General features: G+C 36.5%; 1 protein-coding gene across 2 annotated transcripts in view; it reads right to left on the bottom strand.

Annotated features, from left to right (window-relative positions):
- The window catches only part of GLRB (glycine receptor, beta), a 45,513-nt gene that overhangs the window by 11,270 nt on the left and 12,215 nt on the right, over nucleotides 1-22,028 (bottom strand). Inside the window, exons 3-7 of one of the 2 annotated variants that reach the window (XM_009995911.1) lie at nucleotides 18,579-18,646; nucleotides 11,814-12,043; nucleotides 8,919-9,001; nucleotides 6,475-6,615; nucleotides 2,957-3,109 (exon numbers count right to left, since the gene is read on the bottom strand). In XM_009995911.1, coding sequence (XP_009994213.1) covers nucleotides 2,957-3,109; nucleotides 6,475-6,615; nucleotides 8,919-9,001; nucleotides 11,814-12,043; nucleotides 18,579-18,646 — 675 coding nt within the window. The remainder of the gene's footprint in view (nucleotides 1-2,956; nucleotides 3,110-6,474; nucleotides 6,616-8,918; nucleotides 9,002-11,813; nucleotides 12,044-18,578; nucleotides 18,647-22,028) is intronic. The other variant, XM_009995912.1, reaches the window with a different exon arrangement.

Genomic DNA, 22,028 nt, shown 5'->3' with positions numbered 1-22,028 from the left:
ATATGTATCTTTATGTCTTGCTCTGAGACCCTACATTCATTAACAAAATTCTAAAATGAAATGACCAGAACTAAACCAGATCTGAGGACAGGAATGTTGGGGTGGGGACAGGCCTGGCCTCAGATCCAGTTGCCCCTTGTGTGTGTGGAATCTATTACCACCACTCCAAGCCTTCATGTGCCTTATTGAACCCCCTCCCTGCACTTGGGACTAATGCTCCATGCTGTCAGGCAGAAGGCTGCCATGTGGGCAGAAGTTCAACATCCCTCAGTTCCCTACAGTTCCAGGGAAGATCTTACTCCCTTTGGGAATCACACAGCAGTGAAGGAAAGAAAAGGCTTTTTAAACAGATGCTTATGCGCTGTCCCCTGGTAAAGAACTGGAGAATCCTCTGTCAGGCTCATTAAAATGTGAAACACCAGCATTTAGCTAGAGAGAACCATTCAGTGCTTCTGAATCAGCCTTTATGTCACTTAGCCTCAGCTTCCTGGGTACCAGTCCTTTGCAGACTTTCTTACCACCAGATGATTTAACTGGGTGAAATGTTACAGGCTTTGAAACTTACTTAGTTGCTACATGGAAAAGACTTCATCTTGAAACACACATACATCCTTCTCCTAGAACAATAATGAGTCTACAAAAACATATTCTGCTTACTTAGTTTTGCAAAGTACCCCTAAATCACCTGGAAACTTCTGAGATGCCTAACCATGGGGACCCGTAGCCCATTATACTTAATTCTAAGGATTACTGTATTAAGATATTAGTTAGTAAATCTGAAGTAGCTGCTCATCTGATGAGACCTATATCTAGCCATTGAGAGTGCAGTGACCATTGGTAACACTTTTTTTTGGGAGTACGTATCATCCATTTGACACAGAAACGTTAATCCTGTTAAGATTTCAAGGCAAACTATATTGAAGGATGTAGCTTGAAGAGTTAGCTTGTTGCTTCCTTGCAAACTGGAGAAACATAAAACTCATCTCACTAACATTGCTATCAATTTGCGTTGCTAAATATTAAATCAGGACTAAAGGATGCTAAATTTTTGCATCTCTGGGGAATCAGGAAAAGTCACATAACCAGGCCAGTAGTTTGAAATTGCATTATTTCAGAAATGTTAATACATAAAGGGCTACAATAAACACTTGCAATAAATGAAAACAAAGAAAAAATAAATAAGCATGTGTGTTTAGTCACAAAGACTAATGTTTGTGTTACATATTTATGTCTATGTTACATAAATCAGCACTATATCTCTTATATATCTAATATATAATTAATAAGTCTGTCTGGTCAGCCATTTGAAGTACAGGATTATTAATGCAGAAATAGAGCTCAGGGTTTGATCATATTGGAGTTCACTACATGAAAAATATTGCCAGTTCTTGTTCCTATCTTTTTAATTTAAGGCATGCCACATTTTCCGCACACCTTTTTCTTCTTGAGACGTCTCATGTTTCACATTATGGAATGCACCCTTGATTCTTTTCAAGGTAAGATATTATATTTATTACTTGCTATCAAACTGATATTGTGACTCCTCCTCAAATACCTATAAGCACTTTTAAATGTCAAGAAAAATAAAGGTGATTTGTATTCTGAAGAAGACCCCTAGAGAAAGGATACAATAAATCAAATTAGATAGTATTTATGATACATTCAATTGCAGCAAGGTAGCCAACATTGACTCAGAAGCCAAAAGTATCACTTCAATTATAGTTCTCCAGAATTTTTACAGCTCTTAGTGTATTTTGCCTGTCATAGCACTGGAGGAGGAAAAGGGATGGTAGATGACCTGAGATGGGAGCAGTGGGACTCAGGCCAGTGGTTATGTAGACAACTTTTTTGCCTAGCAAAACTCAGCAGGCACTCCTCCCGCTCCAGCTGGCTCTTAAGACAAGGATTTCAGCTACTCACTACTGCAAGACTCTACTGATCACAGACACAGACTGGTAAAGTGATGTGGCAGGCCCTGATTCCAGCAGTCTCTAGAACTGATCAACACTTGTGAGGCTTCACAGGACTCATGTGGGGGTGTGGAGGTTCAAATATGTGTGACAGGTTTCTGAGGAAGGCAGGGAGCTGGAGGGATTCTGCAACTGCACCTTTGAGGTCTTGAAAACAGGTGTGCTGAACCTCCTGGGACATAGAAAAGATTTGGAAAATAAGGGGTATCGGCTTATGGAGGAGTGCCAGGGAAAAGGGGAGCATGAGGAAGCCAGAGTATGGGGTGGTGAGGTCATGGCATGGGGATGGGAATCCAAACAGAAGTGTCAGGATGCAAGAGTTTGGCTCTACATTTCACAGGGCTTCTGGGGTCAGCAGGTTTGGCCACCCCAGAGCTGGAGTCCCATGTACAATGCAATTAGTCAAGATAATACTGTTTTGATTAACTCTGTGTTCTACTATCTTGTAATAAATCAAGGGCCTGCCTACTGTGTTGTGCTGAGCAGCATGGAAGCCTGAGGCTGAAGTACTCTCATGAACAGAGCCTCGAATGAAATAAAGGCAATCAGGTAAAAAGGATGCTAACTCTCTTCCAGACATCATTCTGTTTCTATTAATCTTCAGAAAAACTGCTCCAAGAGGTAGCTATTTGAAGCCTTACTCATCTTCTTGCTTTCTTACTGATCATTCAGATGCTCAAACTCGTATAAACTACATATTGCCACAATGTCTGCAGCATCACCCATAGATGGATAAGATCAGATTTGTCTGGGTTGAGACAGGCAGAGACAGTGAGCTTATTGTGCAAGTGCTAGAACCACTATCAAGCAAAGTCTCAGTGTTGAGATGGATTTTACAGGACTAGGAATGAGGAGGTTTCAGTGAAAATGATGATTGGATAATGGAAGTGAAGTTGCTTTCAGTTTCTAGCATCATGTTGTCAAAGCAACAGAGAATGGCTGAATGACACTGCAGCGGACTGACGGCACGTGTAAACGCAGGTTACCCAGCGGGACTCTTGCAGCACTTGCATCAGGATTGATCCAAAAGGACAGCCAGGATAGAACAACAATTAGCAGTGTAGGAGCATAAACACCCATCATGTAAAATCCAACTTGTCTTCTTAAAGTGAAGATTACTTCTACACAAGTGTAATAACCTTTAAAGAAATAAATTCATTAGTGTTTCATGTGCTTTGCAGGTCAACCTCTTCAGATCCATAACTACTAGGCCTTTTTCTAAGCAAAAATTAGGAAAAGTTCAATTATTTGGTTTTCTTTATGAAGGCAAATAGTTCAATTTGAAAAAATAAATGTTTAAAACATCGAACTAAATAACTGCCAAGTGTGGCCAGGCATGTCGTACCCTCTGTGCTCTGTAAGGCACCCTCCTCCTTTTCACAAAGCTGCCAGTAACAGGCACTTAAAGTGACTCTCATCCTGCTGCTGGCTTTAAGATTCAGTCCAGATAAAAACAATGCAGTCTAGCAGTCATACTAGCTTATAAGCTGAAAATCCTACTTTGCATTAAGTTGTGCAAAGGATGAAATAAAGAAATATTAGTGTAAAAAGTTTAAAATTGAAAGAGATTATCTGACTGTGACCCTAAGCAGATTCCTGCAGCACTGAATGCTGGTACAGGTGACTTCTAACATTAGTACAGACTTTAAAAATATTATTGTAAAAAACACTGTAGTTTTTGAAAACAAGGAATACTGCCTCTAGTCTTTCAAGTGAGGATCTAAATCTCCCAAATGTTTCAGATATCTGTTAACATGAAGCCAATAAAAAATAAAGCTGCCAATATTAGAGGTTTTGCTTGAGACAACAGATGGATCAGGAAGTCCAATAACCTGAAAACAAATTCTATTCAGATTTTCAGACAATTAGGAGATCTGGCATTTTTATGTTAATATAAACATAACAGCATTGTAAAAAAAGCTTTGTAAACTATTCTGTCACAAGAAAAAGGTACTCCTATGTCATATTACAGCAATTTAAAAATTCAGATCAGTCTGTATCTATAAATAAAGTCTGTGCAAAGCTGATTTAGAAGATAAAATCTGTTAAAAATATATGCATTCATCTTCTATATTTCCTTAATTAACTATCATGGAATGATAAGTCATCTTAAAAGTTCCGTTTGGCATAAAATAAAATAACAACAAAATAAAACACTAAGGAAAAAAAATCCTTCTGTAGAAGACACTACATGGTATTTCATAGTTCTTTCTATTCTCTTCAATGACCTGTTGTCTGACAAATCCCCTCTATATTTTCTGAATAGTTTCCAGATACTTTTAGGTTTCATTTTCAGAGGGATGAACTTCAAAATCATTGTTTGTTTTCTTTATGAAAGAAATGCATTCTGTATCACTTGGTAACACCTTTCATCAGGCAGAGGATAGTATCTATTGCCCTCACCATTCAGCTGGCAAGGACTTATTTGGATCTGTCATACACTTTGATGGAATAGGCAATTTGCAAATTTAAATATTAAATTTATGACCGTAACGTCACACCAAATTTCTTGACCCTCTTTGTACTTGTGTAGGTTTGGTAAATATCAGTTGATGTGAATAGGCAGTGAAGATTAATTTCTTTGCGATTGGCCAGAATCTTCTAAGCAAGCCATAATTTCAAAAATTTTCTTGTACATGCAACACTGCCTCTTGATTACCTGACAAAACCCTTACCTGAATTAATTTTAACTGTGTGTGCAAAATCTGCTTTAAAAAATATTTTCCATACAAAAATTTCAAGTAAATCAAACTACTGATTACTGAAAACACTCTTTAAAAAATCTTCAGAGTACTAAAATATTCCATTCGCACTGATGTAGTATTCATTCCAGTCTTGATTTAGAGATTACATGGATGTTCTTAATTTTTAAACAAAAAAGTTATACAATAAAAGAGTTAAGATAATTGATTAAAACATCATGTTGTCACTCCAGGCACTCTGATGGGTCTCTCATGTTCTTTCTTTAATGTTCAAATCATATACACACACACTAAATGTGACCATTTTACTGAGCATCTTGCAGTGTCAGTTCAACCTGTGGTCACAAGGTGCTGAAACTTGAGAGAACACTACTAGTTTTCTTTCCTGTTTAATGGTAAACTGTACAATTGTTAAATTTTTCTATAAGTTTCCTTAAAATACCTAAAATATCTAAAGATTTTTTTTAGATATTTAATTTTAAATTTAGAGCATAACTCAAAATTATCATGATAACTTCAATACCAAGACAGCAATCTTGAGTAAGTATTCCCTTTTCCCTGCTAATAGAATCCAATTTTTCCATTTGTACAAATTTTATTTGGGAAGTGAAAAATTCATTCCTTTTTTATTTTTTTTTACTACTTTATAGCCTATTTTTTTTTTGCAGACTCATTGTTTAAATAAGAATAAAATATTTTTCTCACTGCTAAGCAAGCTTCTACCATGACCTGATATAGATTTGAATGCTATCACTGTTGTGCTTTCACAAATGCAGAATTTTCCTGAGAAGAACTAATTTCATATTATTTACGAATGGTAAATCACCTGAGAAGCTGAATTAAGTAGCTAGACTAGGAACTCACTCATTTTGCAGTTAAAAAACAAACAATGTTTCAATTTTCATTATCTTTTTCAAGTTAAATTCCTTAACTCTGAGATCTACTGAGGTTACTTCAGATCCATTCAGATCTGGGATCTAGCTCAGAAGCAACTGAAAGAGATAAACTCTCAACTTGAGCTGAATAGTCAACAAGAAACTTGCAGAGCATCTTCAGAAACTGCAGCACCCAGCCATCCTCGTTGAGTGTTAATGGGAGATTTATTCATATGATGCAAAAGCATGAACTAAAATACACCCCGTTGACCTCTGCTGTTGCAGAAAGCCTTGCAGTTGCCACAGTATGTGAGCAGTTTGGATATCATGATAGGCAGGAATCAATCAAGGCAAAAAGATAAATAATTAGAAGCCAGGGTACAGACTGGATAAATTTGTGCTCACACACAGAAAACAATCATAGGATTAAATAAATACAGGGCTGAGGATTGTAAGCAGCGTTCTATATTGATGCTTTCTAGAACACTTAGAGAAAGGAAGACCCTGCAGGGCAAAGCATTGGAAGCTACAGTCTAATACTGTCCACTTCCGGAACAAAAGCTGAACCAGAAAACCAAAATTATCCTACTTTGCTGCAAGTGGCATAATTCTATGTGAAAATCCTTTCAGAAAAGCTAGACACTTACATAAGTGGTACTAGAACTGCAGAAACAAAATGGTGATAGTAAGATCACAAGACACGTAAGCAAAACCAACATAAACATTTAATCTCATATTTATCCTCCAGGTTTCCATATTTGAGTTTGTTTGCAGTAATCACATATGATTGTTACTATTATTACTTACAAATAATTTACTTTAACCCATTAAATGTAAGACAAGAACTGGAATATTACTCATTAACTATAAACAATAACTGAAGGAAGCTAAAAGGTTTTTACCAAATGAATCACTTATGTTACCTACCTGTGCCTTTATAATATTTGGTACAGTTACCATACTCGATATCCTCCTTCTTAATATCAAACTGAGGCAGAGCAATTTTCTCTAGCTGTACAGGATCTCCAGACTGCCAGATAAACCGTAAGTCATCAGTTGTGTAACCAACTACAAGAACAAAATAATAATAATTGTTTAAAGAACCATCTCAGTCAGAGTAAACTCTGCAAGAAAATCTAGCATATATGTATTTCTTTCTCTCTTTTTCTATTTTCTGCTCAAAGAATTAAATACAAAAATGAAATAATCCACAACTGAGTTTTTATGTAGGTGGGTGGACAATTTGGACTTGGTGGGTGGAACAGAAGTTACTGGCAATATTACACTGATTGAAGTTCCTCTTCCAGTGCTTACTGTTTAAACAAAGTAAGTAAAGCTCTGCTCTCCACAGGTTTGAAAACTCCAGATTAATTCATACTGTACTTCAGCAAAACATGAAAAATATACTGAACTTTAACAGCACTCAAAAGTCTTTAAAATTTCAAAAGCATTTAACAACACAAGTACTGTGATGAATCTTGGGTTTTGTGTAAAACAACCTGTCTGCTTAGTTGTTCAGATTAAAGGCCCAGATTCAAGAAAACACTGCCATTCCGGCAATACTTGACCAGGAATTTTAGTAGATGTGTAGACCTACTGAAATCAGTGCTTTCATGATCTCCTGGATATGGACCTTTCTAAGATTCACAACTTAGTAAAAATAACAATGTCTCAAAGTTCTATGATGGAAAAGAATATATTAAAAAAAATAAATACTTGTTTTACTTTTTAATTTATAAAATCAGTCTCACCCCCTTACAACATACAGCAAATCACAAAACTGCCAAAATCCTTTATGATATCAATTAGTGGACACCAACAATTTTGTCCACAGGGAATGTGCAGAACTGGGGATCACACTGCAGATAAAAGAACAGCTTAGTAAAAACCTGTGTCCTTCTTTGCTTTGGAAATCTAGCAACTAAAACCAAAATGTTGATTTGAAAATAACCTAAGTAGCATAAAATTGCCACTGGATAACAGGGAAAGCAAGCTCACTGTTAGAACTGGAGGGACAGTCAGGATGTCATGGGTACCATTCTTATTTTTAACAACGTAATTAAAAGATACAAGAAATTCTACTGCACAGTCTTTCGAAAAGGAGCAAATTTTAATATATGAGCTTAGCATGAAGAGAGACAATTAGGTTGTTTAAATAAAATTAATGAGCATTTTTTTAAGAGTAATTCATACTTGAATAACTATACCTTGCAATGCTTGTAAAGCAACCTAGATTGAGAAAGCTTGAGCAAACTTCCATTAATATCATTGTCTAATTCCAGTTTAATCCAGTTGATTTGGGTTTACCACAAGAGTTTACTTCAGACAATGTATATACATACTAGTGAAAGGCAAAACTACTACAGACGTAGCACAGTTCTAAAGGTAAATGCTGCCAATCAAAAACTAAACTGTAAAGCTCAATATCATTATTATTAACCTTGTCCCCACAGGGGTGTCCTGCTCAGCACTGATTAACCTGACTCTTTCCTCACTTCTGTCTTCCCTTCCCCAGCCTTATCTTCTCTACTAGACCTGGTGCACTAACAACAAAGTTTATGAATTATGGAAGGAATGGACTGGAGCAAGCCACCTTCCTTCTCTCTGCTTCACACTTGTTCTTATTCAGGAAAGCAGAAGTGCCATGAAATTTGGATCACCAGGGACTGGAGTGTTGGGAAAAGGCTGTGCTCAAGTAGGCACCCTTATAGTTGGGAAGCATGAAAGAGAATGAGTTTTAGAAACAGTTTAGCTGCAACTTCCAGCATGGCATGAAGCCCTTCAGGGATGAGACCTGGCTGCCTCTTCATAAGATCAAGTCACATAGAGACCAGGGAAGGACTGGGATAAGGGAGACATGCTTGACTACGTTCACAACACATCTTGAAACTGCTTTCAAAACGTTTCATACTAAATGCTCTCAATGTATTGGCATAAAATTCCTTTCTTTCAGTACTGTATCAAAAGACTTTCAAACAATACTGTTCACCACCAATGCAAGGGGTTAAACTGGACCCCAACAACTTACAAAGCACCACATGTTGTAGAAGTTAAAACTATCTGGGGAAACCATGGATTCTTTTTTTCCAAATGATATGTGTTTTCATTTTACTAAGTTTATTGTAAATGTTTTTATGAAGTAAATCAGTTGTCATTATACTTAATAGCAAAAGCTAAAAACAGAGTTCATGCTGCCATAACCATAAGAAACATTTTTGATAGGGAAATGTATGTTGGAAGGAACCAGTGAGTATTAATTTCAACACTCATTTAAAATGTTGACATGAACAATACAGAATTGATGAGTTTTCATTTGATCCACAGGCATGCCCAGAAGGCAACTGTTTTTATGCACAGACTGATTTACATACAGCTTTCCAATTGCATCTTGCAGCGCTGCGTATCCATAGGGAACAAGGTCAAGTCCAAAGGGCATGACAGCGTAATAGACAATCTGAAAATACACAAGTGGAATTTAAAAGCAGTGTGAGCTGCCACATAAGTAGTAGATGGCAATAAGAAAAAAATAACAGATTTTTGATTTTCAGCTTCTAAAATAGCAGAAAAATGTAATTAAAGTTGTAAGTAGCAGTTGGAAATTGAGATATCTCTAATAGTCTGAGAATAAAAAATCATACCTTTAAATATATAGTAGTTCACATTTAGAGACTTCCTAATGCATGACAAAATACATCTAAGTTATAAGAATAACCAAATCAAAGGCCGTACAGAACGAAGTCCTGTATCTAGCTGTGGCCCAGTAGCAGACTCCTGGATGACAATATGAGATTACAGCAATCAGGAAATTGTATTTTGCCAGATAACCATCAGTCTCTCAAAAGTTGCACCTCAAGGACTTCCTAAATCAGAAGTGACCTTTCAGTATTTAAGGGCCCCCAACAGATTTCTTGTGCCTTCAAGAAGCTGCTTTGCTTCCAGCTGCTTTCTGCAATCTGTGTAAACTTTAATAATGCATAGCATTCTGCAGCAAGGAATACCATAGCTAAGCTGCACACATTCTAATAATCTTTCAAATATCTTGAGCCTGTTTCATAGTTCTTTTCCTGGAAAAGAAGGGGGAAAATTGTTGTCTGTCCATTCTCTCTGTGCTATTAATCATTTAAAGACCTCTGTGCCACTATCTCAGTTATCTTATTTTCTCCAGTGTGAAAAGATCAGCCTTGCTTAGCAGTTTATAAAGGATACTGTTCCATACTTTTGACCATTCTTGTCTCCCTTCTTGCAGTGGGAAGACCAGAACTGCACCTTCTATTCAAGATCCAAGAATAGCATGAATTTATTTCTTTAATCACTAATACTTCCATGAATTCAGTTCACTTTCTCAAACAGTACTGAGTTGCTAACTGACAATTTCAGACAACTAGCCATTATTACCCAAAGGTCATTTTCCTATCTGGCAATAACCACCACAAAACCAATCAGTTTTTACATAAAATTATAATAACTTTTTACCATGTGCATAATTTTCAGTTATTTACATTGAATTTGATTGCATACTTTGCTGCCAACTCACGAGATTGATTTGTAATTCTCAGTGATGTCTCTTATCTTTACTATCCTGAATATTCTGTCATCATCAAAAGCACCTGTCAATTCACAGTTTTCCAGATGATTTATGTTGAACAGTACAGGACCCAGAAGAGTTTTTTCTGTGGGCCTCTACTTCTTAATTCCCGTCATGTGAATACTCACTCTTTATTCCTACATTCAGTTTCTTAATTTCTAACTATTTATGCAGCAAGAGTTTCCTTTCACATGCATTTTTTCATTCATTTATTTTGATAACTGGAGATTCTTTCATTTATATGTGATAACAACTCTGTAAACTAAAAATACAAATGCATAGCAATTATACATTTTTAAAAATTAAAATCTCAGTAGCATGTCACCAAACCACAGTGCCTCAAAAAATTAATCTTACCTGCATGCATAAAATTCATAACCATAGTGTATTATTAAAATAAAGATAATATTTTTAGAGGGCAACTTTTGATTTTGTTATTTGGAAGTTTTCAGAGAAACATTTTTCCATCAGAAACAGTTTTATTAGTATTCAATCAGTATTCACTATTTGCTAACCTAACCTATTGACTGAAATAAGATCATTTATATATAGCTGCAATCTGGAAAAATATTTGTTACAATTCAAATGTTTTATTTAACATTTGTGATTTCAAATAGAAAGTTTCTTTCACGGATGAAAGTGATTTTCTATTTTGAAAAATTAAATTCTACATGCTACAGAAACAACTGAAATCAGAATCAGGACCTTCAGAGCAAGCCAAATGAAATGCTTTGATTAGGCAATATATTTTCTTTTCTGATCATTGTCAGGAAAAATTCTTGAGACTGTGTTTCCTGATCCTGATTTGGACAGGACAAAGAAGAACCAAGTCTCTCCCATGGTCTTTCTTATTTTTTATGGCCAGTTCTGCTCCAAGAAGAAACTGCTTATTTGACCATAATTTCCGAAGTGGTTCCCTCTTAAAAGTAAAGCTGCAGTACACCTGGGTAATTTTTTCATCTCATTTTTCCTCACTGGGGAAATTTGTTCAAGTTCACACCCAAAGAAGATTCACACACTGTTAGGAAATTTAGCCTAGTTTCTACAAATCATTGCATGTATAAACTCTCCAGATCTGTAATTGATTATGAGATCCTTTTTAATAAAGCAATTCATTGTTTTTAGTGGATTATTAATTTTAGGGCATGGTATATACCTTTGATAAGCCAATGAAATCCACAAAATAGTAAGCATTACTTGTAATAAAATGATATGATATTTTTGGGTCCTCTGAAAAAATCTATACTAGTAAGGCATACAATGTAATCAGGATTATGTCCCATTACTTTTACAAAACATTCGTATCTACAAATTTTGCAATTTCTGCCTGTTGCTGAAGGCTTCACAGATATTATTAATTTCATTTTGCTTCCAAGAATCAAAGCAGTTAGTGAAAGGATTTAAATTTCTTTTCAATTATACTATTTTACTTAATATTTTAGCTCAACATGACATACAACTGTAATACAATTCAAACTTCTGGCACTTGCTGCACTGTCAACCGACACACTTTAAAAAATCTGATTTCTTTATACACATTTCAATGAATTGTAGTGTTAACAAACTGTCATATACATTTAAATATTATTCATAAACCGTATTACAATACTAAGACTAACGCAGCGTGTATCTCTCATATCAAGTAATTTTAAAAAAGACTAGAAATATAGCAGTAAAATACCTCATGCTGACTAGGACATCTCCATCCCGAAATATAAAAAGAAGGATATTTTCTTGTGTGACATCATGGAAGTTAGCATTTTTTTCATTTGCAAAGAATAAGTCTGGCTTCCACAGACATTTAAACATAGTTGGGTCCACTGTCAGTGTGTCTGAACCCCTCCAGTCATTGGGAAGTTTGAGTCTTGGGTCATTCCACTTCTGTCTTAGAAAGATGTTGACTCTATAATCCTGATAGGAAGAAGACATAAATATTAGACCAGCCAGAAATCTAGTCAAAATCCCACAGAGAAAGGAAACCATTCTAACAGACTCTGAAGAGAAAAACAATTTACATCATGATTTTTCTATTACAAAGATAGTAATGACTATTCAAATGGCATTAATAAATGTGAAGTTTTATAGACTTTACTCCAAATAGATAGACTGTGTCTCACTCACATTTTGGATGTAGTAACTTTCTTTAAAAAAGGACCACATTTTCCCCCAAAATAATTTTTGCATCCCCTCAGTTGTAGCCCCATTACCTAGGCATATAGAAAAGCATGCAGCAGGGCAGAGGGAGGCCATAGCTTGACTATATTAAATTGCTGCAGGCAGCAAGCATGATATCACTTCTATCAGGATATCCTGCAAGTGTAAATTCCAGCTTATTCTCCATTTGGTTCAGTGGCACACTGATGGCACAATAACACACCATAAAGGCAGAAAACGGACATGGTAGGTAACAGATTTTACTCTGCACACCCAGAATGCAGGCTCAGACCTTGTAACAGTGATTTGCGACTATCTTGATAATTGAGGAAAACTGATGCCAACTTGCAACACAAGTGCTGAGGTAGCATGTATGAAAGCAGAAAGAGAACGGGTCTCAAAGAGACAAAACCATGGCTTTACACAGAGGAAACCTCCTTCTGGAATCACTAGGACTTGTGCTCAAGGATGGACAGTAGTAGAGCCTTGCTTAACGAGAACCTAATTTTGCCTTTGGGAACTGGAGTAGTATGTGTCTCAAGGGCAAAACGATACCCGTACGCGTTCTGTCCTCAGCGAAAGCTGTGTGCATCCAAAGGAAAAATCTGACCCAGTATGTCAGTTATGATTTTTCAGTCTTACCTCTGAGTCTTTTTGCTTTTGACATTTACATTTAAGCTGGTGCCTCTTTTAAATGTATATGTAAACTAGACAGATCACATAGAGGAGGAGAATAAAAGTAATGTTGAAATAAAGTAAAAAGACCCAAACACAAACTCCCCAAAATTCTATCTGTAAGATAATGTCTATCTCCAGCCTTTCTGATTTTCTTCTATGGTGTGTTATGTTATTTCATACATGTCTATTAGGTACAAAGCATCCCGATATAAGGGCTGTATATTTTAGAGTAGTGGAAACACTGTTACTGCTTTAGAATTATAGCAAAATGCTAGAAATCTGTGAGTGAAGGTTCTCGATATGTTTTGGGTTTGTGAATGTATTCTGCACAACAAATCAAGTTTATAAATTTGTTTGTTTTACTTGTTAACGCTCTCTTACACATTTTTCTCTTGATAAAATCTGAATCCTCTTCTATAGTTCTTACTATAATGTATACATTTACTGTCCAAAGCAAGTGCCACGTTGAGACAGTCATGCTAACTCCAACAGGAAGGAGTTAACTTGGCTAAAACTTCATGCAGAATGATCTACCCTGTTGATTTACCCGGTTAATTGGAATATGGTGCCAACTTTCCCATGTCCAAGTATTCTTTTTATTACACTGTACTGTGTAATATTTTCCCTTACTGCTTTGTAAGGAAATGCAAAGCATCATAACCAAGTAGAAAGAACCGAGGCAATATTTGTTAATATGCATAGTTCTGAGAGATATGTTACTTGTTGGAAGGCCAGTTTTGAAAAAAAAAAAGTGTAGTCTGACTTACTTATACAAAGACCTATATTAACTTGTCAAAGTAAAGAAGTATAAAAAATAGTTGATATGAAGAGACTTTGTACTCGAAGTCTCTCATAGACAAGCTTCAGAGGAGGGAATTCAGGTCATTTCCTCAGAAGGCATCTTTTCAATTATATGTATATAATTGAAAATGTACTTTACTTGCTTCTTGCTGAAGTTCCCATTCCATATGCATTTCTTGTCTCAGTGAAAATAGTTACTTTAAAACATATGGGATAAACACTGCGTATTATTCATGCTCACAAGCATTACACTGTTCATGACACCAAAATTAATTTCCCCATAAATTAGTGCATTACCCTAATTTAACAAAATAAGATGCCTTCTCAAAGCCATAGGCAAATGATAAGCAGTGTCTAACACTTGCCTTCAGCTTACCCATTCAGAAGAAGGAGATGTTTACATCACTGAAAAGCAGAATGCACTGGCAAAATAAGAATTGGAAGTAAGATCAGGTCGACGCTATTTTATTTTCTTCCTTGCTCTATTACAAATAAACATATCAAACAACAAGATGTTGTGACATTTGAAGAACTTGATATACCTAAAACCAGTAGGTTGGGACCTATCTATCAACTACAAATTTGTGGCAAGCTTCACTCGGAGAGGAAAGCCACCAACAGACTTGAGGCAATATAAAAAATGTAGAAGGAAGCAAAAGTCAGGATACAAAAACTGGCTAGTCAGAAAATTATGTGCAGAAGGGTTTCTGCTTAAAAGACTACGAACTATTACAGCATCTGGTATAAACCAGTTCTCTCAAATTTGGGCAATCAACTTGAAGAATCATTATGTGCACCACAATGAGGTTTAAAAGAGGATCACACGATCTTCTTCCTATGCTTTTTACAAACACTCTTTGAGTACTGCAGAATGATCAGTTTTTTATAAAAAAGGAAAGCCAAATAGCAATTAAAAAGCTTGAAACTGGGGCAGGGAGTTGTGTGGAAGAGACATTCATCAGCATTAGATTTGGGAGAATCCAGTAGGTAAAAAGAATCACAGCACTATTCTACAGGGCTTTGTTCTCCCATGAAACACCAACAGAAGGCAAGTTGTTTTCAGGTAGGTTGAAAGGGGAGGCATTCTAGGAAATATTTCAAATGCAACCTACTAAACAGTGGGCATGTGGCCAGAAAAACTCCTCAGGCCAGAAACCAGGCATAGCCAATACATATCTTTCTGCAAACCAAAGCACATAGAAGATCATGAAAGACTTTTTCTACATGAACTGTACTCATACAAAGAACGAAAGCATAACAGTGCTCTTTTAATAAAGTAGAAAATGGCATTTTTAAGAGTAAAATAAAGAAACAAAAATTTCCTTTATATACATAAAAATTGAAAGACCTTTCTGCAAGGTTTTAAAGTAAAGGAGAAGGAGTAAATGGTGTTTTGCTATTTGAGTCAGTGAAGAAAGCTTACACTGCAAGTACAAATCTACAAATACAGATTCTTTAGAAAGTGAGTCAAATCAGCAGCACAGCTAAAATTTTTAGAGCCCTATGGGTATTTGTACCAGAAAGGATCTATCCCTGGGAATCCTTAACTGGACTTCAAGCCTGTAACACTTTCTAAATGTGACATAATCACCACAATATCCCTCAGATATGCAATCTAAAAACACATCTGCAAAATCAGAAGTGGAGTTAGTACAAGGATCCCAGACAAATAGTCTGATGAGCTAGGACACAAGTTACAGGATTTAAGATAAAGGGAATCTACTGGAAGGCAGCAGCTCTGATAAAAGCTCTTCCCCATTTTAGGTGTAAAAATGTTTATTCACTCTGTAGTTAATTCATTTTTTCTTTAGCTTTTCCAGGTAACTTGTTCAATACATGTGTATGTCAGAGAAGGGTCCCAGAGTAGGATACAGGACACCTTATTACAGAATCACAGATTCAGAGAATCATCATGGTTGGAAAGGATCTCTGAGATCACAATATCCCTCAGATATGCAATCTAAAAACACATCTGCAAAATCAGAAGTGGAGTTAGTACAAGGATCCCAGACAAATAGTCTGATGAGCTAGGACACAAGTTACAGGATTTAAGATAAAGGGAATCTACTGGAAGGCAGCAGCTCTGATAAAAGCTCTTCCCCATTTTAGGTGTAAAAATGTTTATTCACTCTGTAGTTAATTCATTTTTTCTTTAGCTTTTCCAGGTAACTTGTTCAATACATGTGTATGTCAGAGAAGGGTCCCAGAGTAGGATACAGGACACCTTATTACAGAATCACAGATTCAGAGAATCATCATGGTTGGAAAGGATCTCTGAGATCACCAAGTCCAACCATCAACACAAAAAAACCACACCAAACAGAAGCAACCACACACACTCCACCAAAAAAAACTTCCAATCACTTTGCACCCATGGTTGTTTGTCCCCACCCTTCCATCACCCAAGAGATAGAATTGTCCCTTTAGCATGGCTAAATCAGGATGCTTTACCCCCACATAGATCTTGTGGAACCTATGAATTCAACTGTTACAGCCACAAGTGACTACAGAGACAAGAATCTTCACAATACTTCATCAACAGAAATACTGAGAGATACATAATTTCACAGATTTTGCAAGCAGCATTGATATCACTCCAACTACTTTAGTAGATTCTGGTAACTTCAGAGAAAGTCTAGGAATCAATATTCCTCACAATTCACATACAAAAATTCAATGCCTGAGACAGTAGAGGTGCAGACAGCCACTATCCCCTCCAACACTGAGGAAGCTTTTTCAGTACTTCTGTCACTGCATGCAAATGTCTCTCCTTTCTGAATGCAAGAGGACCCTCTGGTCCTCCAAAAACTTGGTGCCTCAGCTCTAGGAAACACTTTTGCTGTGGTTCTGGAGGTACCAGTTTTTCCCTAGTTTAAGGGACTTGCTTCTACTATCTGGTACATTACCCAGACCATCTGAAGACAAGTACCAGAATATCCTCAAGAGAGCAGTGGTTCCTGAATGCCACAGAACCCAACACCAACTGCAGCGGGAAGAGTTTCCGAAGCGATACATGGAAGAACAGATGGAATGTTTATTTTGTCAGTGCTTCCTGTGATACATTAAGGCAACCAAGAAATAATCCAAACTTCCCATAAACATGCTTAGCTATCATGGTGATTGGCTGAATGTAGAAATCTAAATAAAAGCATAAATTAAAGGATGGTGTCTGAAGTTCTGAAATACGGAGGAGGCATCTTACAAAACATCCTAGTAAATTTGTGAGTGGCCATATCTGGAATTCACAGACAGGCATACATGTATCGTTGCAGAATGCATACTTGATTTTTTTTGTGGGAAGCACATCCCTTGCATTCATGTTTTGTTGCTCTTTGGATCTGGGTGAATTGTAAAAAAATTTCTGTGAAAGTCACTTTTTAGAACAAGCAATAAATCTCAGAAACTTGAAAGAGCCATCTGGCCTAATATACCTGCCATCTTAAATGCTTATCTCACTCCTACTTTCCTGCCTGTCTTTAAACTTCAGTCTCCTTTTTGTTTTCAGGAAATAAATCTCAAGGTATGTTCAGCACACTTACATTCTTTGTTTTAATATCACTTCCCACTAATGCTATTAGTTGACTTACTATCATTTTCAATCAAATCCAAATCTTTATTCACTCTTAGTTAAAGAAACAAATTCCTGGCCAAGTGATTCAAAAGCTGTTTCAGCCATCACATATGTTTACCTTTCAGCAGCTCTGCAGCCCTGCTGAAATGTCATTAGGACATCGTGTAAGCTGGTTCTGAATTTTAAGAGGGTGCTTACTTCCTCTGACAACAAAAGGTGTTTTATTAATTAGCTGTATTATGGTTTATTGCTTCTGTGCCATTATGACTAGGAATGCTGCCTTAGCCACAGCATTAAAAAGAGCAACCTGGCTTAGGGAACTGCCTGAATGCTTTGAATGCAACAGATCACCAAAGTAATTTCTAAATGGGATGCTCAGGGAGCACCTCAGAACACCCATGCTGAGCGCATGCCCTGGCTCTGGCTTCCCACGTACAGGTAAGACATGGTGTCCTCCCCTCTTTTTTTCATAAAAGACAACCCCAATCAGGTCAGAACATCTTCAGCAATTAAATTTTTGTTTGTTTTTTTTTAAATAATTTGACAGTAGTTATTGGATATATCATTGCAAAGAAGATCTTCAAGTCCTAAATTATTTGAAATGGCTTTGCTGAAATGACTTTTTTTTTAATTGACAAAAAAGTCAAAATTCTAATGAGGATTATTTTGTGCTGTTACTGACATGTTGAAATTTTATGACTGAACTGTGGGAACACATCTTTAGAAAATTCACTCCTCAGTTTACCTCACACAGTAAATAAACAGGAGTATGGTAATTGATGATCTACTCCTTTATTTCTCCTTCTACTCCTCCATTATTTACTCTTATCCTCAGAACTACATAAAACAGAGAACCTGCATGCTTCAGCTTTACACATATATGTTCTTTTTTTCTCATATACAGGTTTTGTATTTTGTATACTAACGTATCAACCAACCTAGACATCAAATTAATTCCCCTGGAATTTCCCTTATGGAAATCAGTGTCTTTCTTATATCTTAGAAACTGTGGATTTCCTTCAATATGCATCAGACTCTAAAAACAATGTGTGGACAAATACAGAGTGAAACAGATTAATAAGTTCATGACATAAAACAGTCAGTCTATCACTAACCCTATTAACTCAATTCTCAGTGTCTGCAATCATAACAATGATTTCAAATTTACAGTTCATAATCCTCAGCCTGAAATTTAATAAAAAAATTTCCATGAGTGCCTTATTAATTTCATTTCAGTCTTACCATAGTTGTCTCTTGAATTGACCCAAAGCTGTTAATGAAGATGTTGACTGCAACATCGACTGGAATTCCTTAAAAAAAAAATAAAAAATAAAAAATTTCTAGTGAACTGCACAATCCAGTAAAGATATGTTATCATTTATTTAAAGTTTCTTTATACCAGTATCACAGTGTGAAATATTTTTTATAAGGTCATACAAATTTATCTTTTCAAGTTAGTATAAAAACAGTTTTCAAAAGCTGCAGTTTAATCTATTTCCATTGAGAGAAAACAGAAATCTCAAAAACTCTTTTCAACTTCATTATAATAAAAGAGAAAAAAATACCCTTAGTCCAGGGTGTTAAGTTTAAAGCATTTCACAGATCATAAATTTGAATAATTGTCAAATTTTATGATTTTCTGTTATCACAGAATGCACAATCCAGTATTTCTTTTGCACGCAGTGTAATGGATAGAGGCAATTCACATTTCTAGTGACAGACACTTTTAACTGTCAAGGTCATAATGATGATCTACCATCCCAAATTACCTGGGTGACAAGTGGTGTCCCTCAGAGGTCTGTACTGGGACTAGTACTGTTTAATATGTACATCAACGACACAGACAGTGGGATCAAGGCAGGCTCAGCAAGTTTGCAGATGACACCAAGCTGACTTGTGCAGATGACACGCCAGAGGGACAGAATATTATCCAGAGGAACCTGGACAGGCTAGAGAAGGGGGCCCTTGTGAACCTCATGAGGTTCAACAATGCCAAGTGCAAGGTCCTGCGCCTGGGGAGGGACAATCATTGTTATCAATACAAATGGGGCATGATGTGATAGAGAGCAGCCCTTAGGGATACTAGTGGAGGAAAAGTTGGATATGAGCAAACAATGTGCATTTGCAGCTCAGAGGGCCAATTGCATCCTGGGCTGCATCAAAAGAAGCGTGGCCAACAGGTCAAAGGAGGTGATTCTACCTCTCTGTTCTGCCCTTCTAAGACCTCACCTGGAATGTTGTATCCGGTTCTGGAGCTCTCAATACAAAGACAGACATGGACCTGTTGGAATGAGTCCAGAGAAGGGCCACAAAAATGGTAAGAGGGCTGTTGGAGCATCTCTCCTACAAAGACAGGCTGAGAAAGTTAGGGTTGTTCAGCCTGGAGGAGGCTGCAAGGGAGACCTTACAGCAGCCTGCCAGTACTTGAAGAGGGCCCGCAGAAAAGCTGGGCAGAGGGACATTTTACAATGCAGACATAGGATGAGGTGTAGTGGTCTTAAACTAGAGCAAGGTAGATTTAGATTGGTTATCAGGAAGAAGTTCTTTACTATGAGGATGGTGAAGCTCTGGAACAGATTACTCAGAGAGGTAGTGGGGGCCCCATCCCTGGAGACTTTCAAGACCAGGCTTGATGAGGCTCTGAGCAGTCTGATCTAGCTAAAAAGGCCCCTTTGCACTGCAAGGAGGGCTGGACTAGATGACCTTTAAAGGTCCCTTTCAACCCCACATATTCTATGATTCTATGGTTCTATGATTCTATGATTCTGTGATTCTATGATTCTGTGATTCTATGGTTCTATGATTCTGTTTATAATTTATAATGACACACTTCCTTACGTTGTAAGAGGATACATTGTGCAAGCCAAGTACAATACTGCAATGTATAAATACAGGCAGGTATAAATTGCTGCATGCAGCTTTCACAGTTGCCCAGCCTTTGTGCAAGAGAAAGCTGCTCTGTTTTATAATAGTCACCAACTTGCCAAGAAAAGGAAGATACTAAGATGGACCAGATTTTTTCCTCTTTTACACAGCCAGGATTCCTGTTGTTGCAAAGGGATGGTGTGACAGCTGCTACAACTGCTCTCTGTCACTCTGTGGGAACTGACTGGCAGTCATTTAATCTGGTGTTAACAGAGAGTTATCATGAAGCACGGAGAAGTGGACTGATGGCTGTGAGAACTAATTATGGTCCACTGGTTTTATTTAGCACCTGTATGTTGAGAGTGTCAGTGTGTGCACTAGATGTATGTATCTGATCTCCTTTACACTGTTACAAGAACTTAATTCAGTGGAATTCTTCCTATTTTCAGCAATAAGAGACTGAACAATATATACAGACTATTTTCACAAAGTAAGCAAATACAAAGTAACATATGCCTCATCTCATTGTTTGTCTGCATACAGTATTTCAGTGTACACTGAATACATAAATCCAGACTCGTTCTCCTGGTTCACCAGAAAATCACTAAGATAAAAATGCACTTTTTTCAGTTTAACCAGTTTGTTGGGTTTTTAAAAAATATCAGACCAGTTAAATGTGGTGGGTTTGGTTATGCAATAAGCATAAGACTTTGTTCAGTGCCTGATGCATGTGACAGAGCACCCACCACACCCCTAGCAGCCAAGAGTGTAATATCTCTTCAGATTTGAATAGGAAGTGCCATCCAAGAAATTCACTCATGTGTGAGGAACATTTTCACATGGGCAAACCACTTGTCAGAAAATGTTCTTTTTCTTCCACCTCCCTGTGAGTTAACATTGCATGTCCTCCCTTTTCCTTCCATCTTGCTTCTTACCAGACTGCCAGCAGGGTTATCAAAAACATAAAGAAATCTGCAATATGCTTTGTGATCTATCATGCTGAAGAACAGGTAGAACAGAAGCTGGATATTTATTCTTTGTGACAAGGCTCAGTGCTGAAAACATACAAATAAGATTCTACAGAGAATAAGAGAAAAGCAGGTCACTTGCTGAAAATTGAGTTTAATACATTTATTTATATATATAATAAGTAAGTTATAAAACTTAGATAAGCCGAACACCTGCAAATGGTCTCCTCAAAATCAAAATAGTGATTGCAGATTTAAACAGTTATAGTACTATTGAAATGCATGTTAAACAGTCTCTTAATGTACGTATCATTAAATATAAGTTTAAAAAAAAGAAAGAATTGACTTATGTGAACTGCAGCGTCTGCAATACAATAAAATTGCCTATGTTTTTTTCCAGCAGGGAAAGAAACTAATTCCTCAAAACTAACTTACAGCTGTACGGGTTATTAGAGGTTTCGCAGATAATATGTATCCCAGCCTTTTCTGCATAGGAAAGGAAATCACATTTGCCTACATGGAAGATTCATACATTTCACTACCAGGGAGATGCTTTAAAATCAGAGTGTGTGTTTAAATTCATTATCTAGTTGAAAACGCAAAGTGTGTTGGTAACATATCTTTCAAGGGTTTCATAACTATATGGTTTCCAAACTATGATACTGCTGATCCCAAATTTTACAAAGAGATCTTAAAGAATCTCTATAGAGAATTTTGTTGTTTTAAAATACAGTGAAGCAGAGATACTTCTAATGTATAACTGAAATGTAGGGATAAAAAGGTATTTTTAAAACTTACTCTGTAAAATAAAATTGTACTTTAAAAAAATCTTATAAAATGATAACAATTATTATAGTAT

Source organism: Chaetura pelagica, unplaced genomic scaffold (assembly GCF_000747805.2).
Source record: "Chaetura pelagica isolate M959 unplaced genomic scaffold, ChaPel_1.0 scaffold142, whole genome shotgun sequence".
Lineage (NCBI taxonomy): Eukaryota > Metazoa > Chordata > Aves > Apodiformes > Apodidae > Chaetura > Chaetura pelagica.
This window is presented reverse-complemented; position numbering and strand designations above follow the sequence as displayed.